Source organism: Penicillium cinerascens (assembly GCF_028974065.1).
Source record: "Penicillium cinerascens strain IBT 15544 chromosome Unknown contig_6_segment0_segment0, whole genome shotgun sequence".
Classification (NCBI taxonomy): Eukaryota; Fungi; Ascomycota; class Eurotiomycetes; order Eurotiales; family Aspergillaceae; genus Penicillium; species Penicillium cinerascens.
Window position 1 is genome coordinate 1,088,136 of NW_026695295.1, and position 8,585 is coordinate 1,096,720.

At 38.4% G+C, this 8,585-nt stretch overlaps 1 protein-coding gene across 1 annotated transcript; it reads right to left on the reverse strand.

Moving 5' to 3' along the window:
- Positions 1–4,147: 4,147 nt before the first annotated feature.
- Positions 4,148–5,026, reverse strand: N7498_006385 (uncharacterized protein; the record flags this gene model as incomplete). The annotated part of the gene is made up of 7 exons (XM_058453447.1): positions 4,148–4,218; positions 4,268–4,355; positions 4,409–4,500; positions 4,605–4,689; positions 4,764–4,829; positions 4,885–4,917; positions 5,006–5,026. 7 exons carry the CDS (start codon positions 5,024–5,026, stop codon positions 4,148–4,150), a joined length of 456 nt encoding a protein of 151 aa, XP_058307638.1.
- Between the last annotated feature and the right edge of the window lie 3,559 nt (positions 5,027–8,585).

An 8,585-nucleotide genomic window follows, 5' to 3' on the forward strand; every position in this document is an offset into this window, starting at 1 on the left:
CCTGATTTAGCTTTCTATGCGTTTCGTATATTAGTGTCCCTTTATGTTTAGATAAGGGACGCTCTAGAGATTAGCCGATTTCATTACGCTAACGTTTTAATTCTGCAATCTTTGGCAGTTGATTAACAGAAGAGGCTTGCTTAGTAGTTAGCCCCTATAGGCGGTTTAGATTAATAGTGCGGCTTATTCGATAAGCCGTACGTATAATATCTTCTTCTAGGTTAAGGCCGCGAATGATTGTAGGCAAATTCTTTGATATCCTTCTACTAAGATAGAACTTTAGAAATATCCTCGTGTCGGCGTGATGTATAACAAGATTGCGGAGGGAATCGCTAACGGAGCCTAAACCTAAGTTAGCTAATTGAGTTGATAGTCTAACCGAAGACTCTTACTACTACTGTCTAACGCCGCTCCCGCTCTATAACGTAAGCTATAAGGTCGTGTCACCTATCGAATGCCTATGATTACTCCGATCTTTTTAACCTACGGTTCTAAAGTCGAGTACGGGAGAGGCATAATAGGGGAGATTCGAATCCCGTTTAAAGTCCTTTCCGATATCCGAAATATTGGTATATCGTCCATCGCTAGGTTAATTAGTAATCGTAGCTTATTACACTCGTTGCGAATTCGAAGTCGAGGGAGCTAACCTACGGAGATAAGTACGTCTTCGCCGTTAACACGACTGAATACGCGATCTGCGAAGAGGAGGCCTAATAAGAAGATATATAGACTTAGTACTAACGAAGGATCGAAGATAATCTTAGGTAGAATATACGTATTCCTAAAAGAGGCATTAGCAAAAGAAGACGACCTAAGTTGGATGCACTTACGCATCTTTAGCACCTAGCCACTCCTTAGTGAACTTAAAGGTGAATTCAATCACAATTCGATGTGGGCCTCCTTGTGGGTCACGCAGGAGACTAACTTAAATGTAGCGATATCGTAGATTAAGAATAGCTTAAGGCCGATTTATGGTAAGGCCCGTAAGCTGCAAGAAAAGCCTAAGCTCGATCCGGTGGCGGCTATATCCGAACCTTTTCTTCGTTGTGCTAATAGTGGTCTCTACGACCTTAGCTAGGTCCTCGACGTCTATAGGAGGTTTATCTCGCCTAGAAATCGATAATTTGTACTTCTTGGCCAATCGTCGAATCACCTAGAATTAAAGCCAAATCAGTTTCAAATAGGCACACTATCTAGTTAGGGGTAAGAAAGGTCCGTATACTCGACGCATCTAGCGGTTTATCTTATTGTCGATCTTATTTGAAGTAGATCTTTCGTATACTAGTCGAAATACCTTCTAGAACGTGTCCAGAGAGCTTTTGCACTTAATACCCAGAAGTCTCCTTCCATTCTTACCGCGTCGTAGATTGAGAGCCTACTCGAGGAAGTTATACAAAATCGGAATCGATATACAGTGGTATTCGTCGTTTGGATTCTTTTGAATAAAATAGCAGAATCTTCGCAGTTCGTTTATTAAATCGATTAATTCCAAGAAGAAGTAAGTTGACGCATGGAATGTGTGACTTACTGGGACCATTTTTCCTTAATGCGGTCAAGGAGAGCTATGGTGCCCTTCCCGTAATCTTCCTACGTGTAGACCGTTTCGTCAAAGTTTCGAAGCTACTGAATGTAGTAGTCTGGTGTGTGTTTATTGTCGGCGAAGAGCAATGCCGCATCGCCAGCATGATATACTTCATCAACTTCATCCTCAGGCTCTGTCAGATCAGTGTCTAAATGGCCGCCTGCAATGCTCTCCCTCTCGTAATACTCGCTGTCGCTAGATGACTGGTAGTTGGCCTTGCGAGAACGGCGGCCCATAATAATAAGGAATGTAATTCACGGCAGGACAAGCGAGGCTAAGTGAGAGAGGGTCTCAAAGATCGTCCTATGATTTATAAGACCTAAAGATGTTTCCAAGGCAAAGGCCGAGAAAAAGAATCCTGTCGCTGAGACGGGGGAGAAGAGGGAGCGTCACTGGAATGAGAGAACGATAGAAGAGGAGCGACAGTCACTGCCCTTTTAAAGGGCACGATTTTCAGAGGTGCCATTTTTGGCGCCTTTAGGGGAGAGGGAGCTAAAGCCTGAAGGCTCAGGGAAAGGTGTGGACGGTGGAGTGGGTCCACCGTCCAAGGGGGGAGTCAAAGTGCTGGCGGCTGAGGTGCGATCCAGGTGGCTGCGGGCGCGCTGAGGGTGCAGGGGACGGTGCGTGCCTATAGTGGTCGGGTGAGTGGCAGGAAATCTGGCAGATGAGCGGCCAAAAACAGCGTCACTTGCGGCCATTTCTGGCTGTCTTTTTGCCGTTATCTAGTTTATAGTAGTTATAAACTAGTTACTAACTAGTATAAAGGCTTAGGTACATTCCTTTAGGACCAAGATACCGAGCACTATAGGCGATCTCTAGCTTAGCACCTCGCGCGGATTATAATCTTTTACGCTATTCACTTCATACGAACAGTATCAAAGATCTACCCGAATCGACCTGATGGCTCCTATATAGAGCGCCGTGAGCGGCTAAATGGGCTACTACTATATAAGACCGAACGTGATTACTATAAGCTACTAGATCTTATTGAAGGTAAATTACTTACCTAAACTAGTTTATACTTAATTACTAACTAGTTACTAGAGCACGAGCCAGACCTTAAATATTGGGTTCGATATAAGAGACACCCAGTTATTGCAGCGGGGCTATACCAGGCATGCTTAGGTGTTAGCCCTAAATTCTTTTCAAGGTTCCGGCCTTATATAAATATAGTCGAGCAAAGCCATAATAAGTCCTATGCTCTTAGAACTTATGATTCGTTATTAGGTGCTATAACAAAGTATATATTAGTTCTAAACTAATTCTAAACTAGTTACTAACTTAATATTATAGGTCATTATACCTTGATCAACAGGATTTAGACTAACTCGAGACTCGAGAGAAGTTTAGTATTTATCACCGCTATCAAGCTGATAATATCGAAGCCCGCTTTGGAAGGAATCTCTAGCGCGAAGCTAGAAAAAGAGAAAAAGCGGAAAATTAGGCTAGTTAACATAGAGAAGCACAGATACAGTTTAATATTGATAATCAAATCCTCCTTAAGACCTTATCGTCAGGCTACGTGATTAATATTGGACGTCGGTCAAGGTCATCTACGCCACATCGGTCAAGATCAGCCACACCACGGCGATCAAGCTCTAGAGGGGTTACACGTAGCTAGTCTCGGTATATATTTAACTAGTTTAAAACTAGTTAAGAAGTAATTACTAACTACTTCTATAGTGTATCCATAAGTTCCAGTCTTCGTCGTAGAGTAGCGATTAACTCGCAAAATCGTGATCATTTAAGCGACCTTCGAGAGCTCGAAATTCAGCAAAAGCGCTAGGAGATAGAGGATACTCGAGAAGAAAGACAAATAAAGCGCTAGCAGTTAGAGCTTAAGACTAAAGAACAAGAACTAAGGGTTACGAAGATGGAACTAGAAAGGCAGCTCGTTACGGCGCAACTAGAGCAGATAAAGAGAGGGAACTAGTTAAAACCTAGGTAAAACTAGTTCTTAAAGCAAAAATGCATAATATAAACCATAGAAAATATTATAAAGAACTAGTTAAAACTAGTTTCTTTTGGTTCTTAAAGCAAAAAGCAAAACACGCAAAACACCATAAAGAACTAGGTAAAACTAGTTCTTAGTGCAAAAATGTAAAACACGCAAAACACCATAAAGAACTAGTTAAAACTAGTTTTTTTTTTATTCTTAAAGTAAAAAGCAAAACTCCAAAACTCCAAAACTCCATGAAGAACTAGGTAAAACTAGTTCTCAATGCAAAAATGCAAAACACGCAAAACACCATAAAGAACTAGTTAAAACTAGTTTTTTTTTAATTCTCAAAGCAAAAAGCAAAACTCCAAAACTCCATAAAGAACTAGGTAAAACTAGTTTTTTTTTAATTCTCAAAGCAAAAAGCAAAACTCCAAAACTCCATAAAGAACTAGGTAAAACTAGTTCTCAAAATAAAAATGCAAATTGAAAACCATAGAAAACACTATAAAGAACTAGTTAAAACTAGTTCTTGAAGCTTGATAGCAAAAAAGCAAAACCTACGAGGAAAACTAGTTTCAAACTAGTCCCTACGCCTTATCCTCTAATAGGACGTACTCCTAACCCTACTGATTGCGAGGGTCAGTGAAAAGACTAAAATGCTCATAAGTGCCCTTGACTTCGTTATAGCAGCAGACTAAACTAGTTATTAACTAGTTTAAACCTCATGTTTCTGGAGTACTCACGCTTAGGTTGATCAGTGTCCTTGCAAACCTCACAAGGCACAGGAAGCTTCATTGATCGAACGGTTTGACGCATTTTGGTAATATGCACCTAAGAATATTAGTAGAAGAACTAGTTAGAAACTAATATATCGCGATACTTACCGATCGATCATTCTTGAGAGGAAGCTTAGGCAAAATCTCTTCCTTTGCCGCCTCGCGCTCATCGTAGGCCTCCATAATCTCATTAAAAAACTCTGTAAACTAGTTAGTAATTTATTCAGAAATCCGAATTAACTAGTTCTTAATTAGTTGTAGCACTTACCGATAGCACGGAATTCATCAGCTTAGCAAGGGCGACCACCAAATTCCTCGCTAGTTAGAGACACTTCAGGATACTGCTTCTGAACGTGCTTGCGGAGGTTGTTGGTGGAGGTAAAGAGAGTCTATAAAGTAGTTAGCAACTAGTTTAGAAAGGAGCAAAGTGAGGAGTAAAGTGAAGTAAAAGTAAAAGACTTACAGCATTTCCACAATCTTCAACTCGATAGTATCTCTCGCCAACCTCGATGGTGCAATAGCCTTTGTTCTGTAATATTAATTAGCTTTGTAGCCCAAAACCAGTTCAGAACTAGTAAACTGACGTCTTCAGTGAGAGAAGGGAGCTTCAGATCTGCCTTCGACAGGTCAAGGTGACGTTAGAAGTTTGGCTGTAAATCTGTCAGTTTGAATGCCCCAAAACCACTTCAGAACTAGTAAACTCACATTTTTCTTGACTTGGGCCATGATGATGATGATGGAGATAATGGAGATGATGGAGATGATGGAGATAATAGAGATGATGGAGATGATGAGAACCAGCTGTTTACTAGTTCAGAGGATGGTTTTGGAGATGGTAGAGATGGTAGAGAGGATGGTGAAGAAGAGAAGGATAGTGAAGAAGAGAACTAGATGTTGTCTAGTTTTATAGAAGGATTATAGAAGGAAGATTCCGGATGGGTAATTCCGTAAGGGTAATTCCAAAATTACGAAGGATTTACGTTTTCCCGGAAAGTGGGGGCCAAAGTCATGTGACACTTGCACTCACCTAGATGCTCCCTTGCGGTCACCTATAGTCACTAGGACCTGGGCCCGGGCCCGTAGATGCCTATGGGCCTAAGGTTAGGACCTGTGCCCGCCCATGGGCCGGGCTGGGTCGCCTATGGGTCGCCCGTGGACACCTGATTCTGCCTGATTTGGCCTAATTTTAGCCTTATTTTTGTGCATAACTCACTAACTAACCTTTGTTATTTACCTATGTTTTGGTCTAAACACTTACTACTCTCACCTTTCTCCCTTTACCACTAGGTAATTATATGAAATATGCTTGTTTATATATATCTAAGGGTCGGTTTTATCGGTCGTATTAATATTTTAGGCCTATAGAAGTAAAGGTAAAAAAGTGGTAGTAGAATTTGTAGTTAGTGCTCTAAGATATGTATTTATTGTATATAACCACTAGACTGCGCCAAAACCCGCAATGGGTTCTGGAATCAAAACCCAACCCAACCCGCCAAAACCCGCAAATTCATAAAATAGCTTCAATAGGCAGGTAACCTTCCTACTTAGGCTATTTTTATGGAATTTATGTAGTTATACAGGTTTGCGGGTTTTGAAATATGAGTAAAACCCGCAAGAGCCCCACTTTTGCGGGTTTTTTTTGGGTTTTGGCGCAGTCTAATAACCACCCTACTATATTATTTCCTTTAATTTTATTATAGTATAATACTAGGTTATTATGGCTTATTTTATTAGTTAATTAAATAATTAGAGCTTCTTTTTGTTACGGCCCTTGAATAACATAAGGCAATTTAGATGCCCAATTAGGTATATTGGAAGCTATATAAGAGGGTTTCCCGCGAACCTATATAAAAGCGAACGCCACGTGACCGTATAAAGGAATAAAAGGTATTCTCTTATAATTAATAAGCTCTCTTTCTTAAGGATTAGTTTAGTCATAACCGCAGGATTAAAGTTCTTATCTATATACTTATAGTTCTATCTAGTCCCTTACCTAGTCTAACTCTAGTCCTAATAGTTCTAATCCTTCTCCCCCCGACCATTTGAGGGAAAAATAGTGACTACGCGGCGAAATACCTCTATATAGGAGTCGACCGACCTAATTAGATCCCCAGCCAACGATCCTTACGCTAGTAAGGGTCTCCTAAGATCACTAGCTTGATTAAATATATATAAGCTAAAGAATAAGAGATCTAATCTTATATCGAACGTCTCGAGAAGCTCTAAGCTTAGCGCGACCGCCTTAATAAGCTATTAGCTAAGTTAGGCTAAAACCCTATTAAGCTAGGCTGAAACTAATAGGCTACTAACCGCGATACGAAGCGGAAAAGAGATATTAAGATTAACGATGTCCCTACCTTTAGAATAGGGATCTCTATTTAGAAACGTTAAGAGTAGCTAGTTAATCTTAATATCGTATTTAAAGCTACGCCTAGGTAATACGACACTAATACTTAAAAGATATATAGAGATTAGTGTTTTATAAACTTATTCTATAGAGTAAAGTGGGCTAAGTTTATTAATAAAAAGCCCCTAGAACGATAACGAGAATACACTAAATCCTAGGATATATTTATAGACTAGACACTCTCCCTTCTATAAACTTCCGCTAGCCTTTAGGCTAATATCTAGGACTAAATTAAGAAAGCTTCCTAGTTATCGCACTTGGACCCTCGCGAATTCTACTCCTACCTCTATATAGACTTCCGCAAAACCCAACTTAGGTCGAAGGTCTCGACCCAAAACCTAACCTAGCCTGGGTCCGGGTTGAACTTCTCTAACCCGGACCTAACCCGGACCTAATGCTAGGGCCCTAATAAAACCTAACTTGACCTAATTCGACCCAACTTTTTTATAATTCTGGTCATAAAACTGCTTAGTCATCAAGACAATATACTGTTTTTTACACCTGTCTGGTTAAAATAATGTAGCATAACACCTTCTTCTTATAAACCTCCTGAAATTTTATGAAATGACTTTGTAATCCTAAAGAGTATATTTAGTTAATAATAAATATTAATAGACTTAGCTTATAATCTCATTAATTAAGGAGTGGTCCGTGGATTATAGGATTCCTGCCTTAAATTAATAATATAGTTGTGGAAATATATATTTACTATATATCGTACCTAGTGCATCTTCTTAAGATAAATAAAAATTATGATAAACTTTACTAATTTTACTTAAAGTAGTTAATATTATATATAAAAATTGTTCATTTTGTTTATTTAATTAAACTAGCTTAATAAAAAATCACGTAAAAGAAAGGTATAGAGTAGGAAGGCTAATTAAATATTAGAGTTTTATATCTTAGCGGAGAGGGTTGAAATTTTTTGAGGATCTTAAAGGTATATTAGGGTAGGAATTAGGTTTTTGCTAAGTTAATTAGGTTATTATTAGGTTATTACTAGGTTTTTTGGGTTATATTAGGTTTTTTAGGTTATCTCTATATAAAGGTGGAGCTATCTAACTAATTAAATATAAGGCTATATATTATCCCCTCACTAATATTAATATATTATATTTATTTTATTTACCCCCCTACTACCTAAAGATAATGCTACAGAGTAAGTGTATCTCTTTAACTCCTTCTCCCTTATATCCTAAGCTATAAAGTTAACTTATTATATTATAAAGTTAGCACTCTAACTTTACTTCCTCTCTTTATAATAGTGAGATAGATAATCTAAGCTATCTTACACTATTAACCCCCCTAGCCACTCCTTTTAGTATTTAATTCACGCTTAATACCTCTAATCAAGACTTTCTCCGACCGAACCTCCGATTAGTAGTCCCTCTATCCTTTATACGCGTTGGACTTAACCAAAGAAAGGCCTTTATTCTCTATAAAAAAATAGTATATAGTGAATAAGTGGACTAGTAGCTATAGACTGATTTTAGGAGAAAGAGTAAGATTAATTAGGATTTAACCTAATATACCGAGATTTAGACTAATTTCTATTAGGTTGCCTATAATATTAATAGTGCACTAAAGGTAATATACTAATGATACGGAGCTATTCTTAAGTATCCTTATATAGTTAATCTAAAGTTAAAAGGAAGGGTATAATACTATAGTATATTAACGATACAAAAGTATCTTAAGATAGCTAGGTGTCTAAAGGCTAGATAAGGGAAGGGAAATAAGATTACTAAGTTTCTTAAGAATAGGGTATATTCTATATTAGTAGGCTTTTTGGCCGAAATTAGACCCTATCTTCTTCTTTCTAATATTCTAGGTATTAATACTAGAGAGAACCTATTAAAAATACGCCTTTTTCGTAAG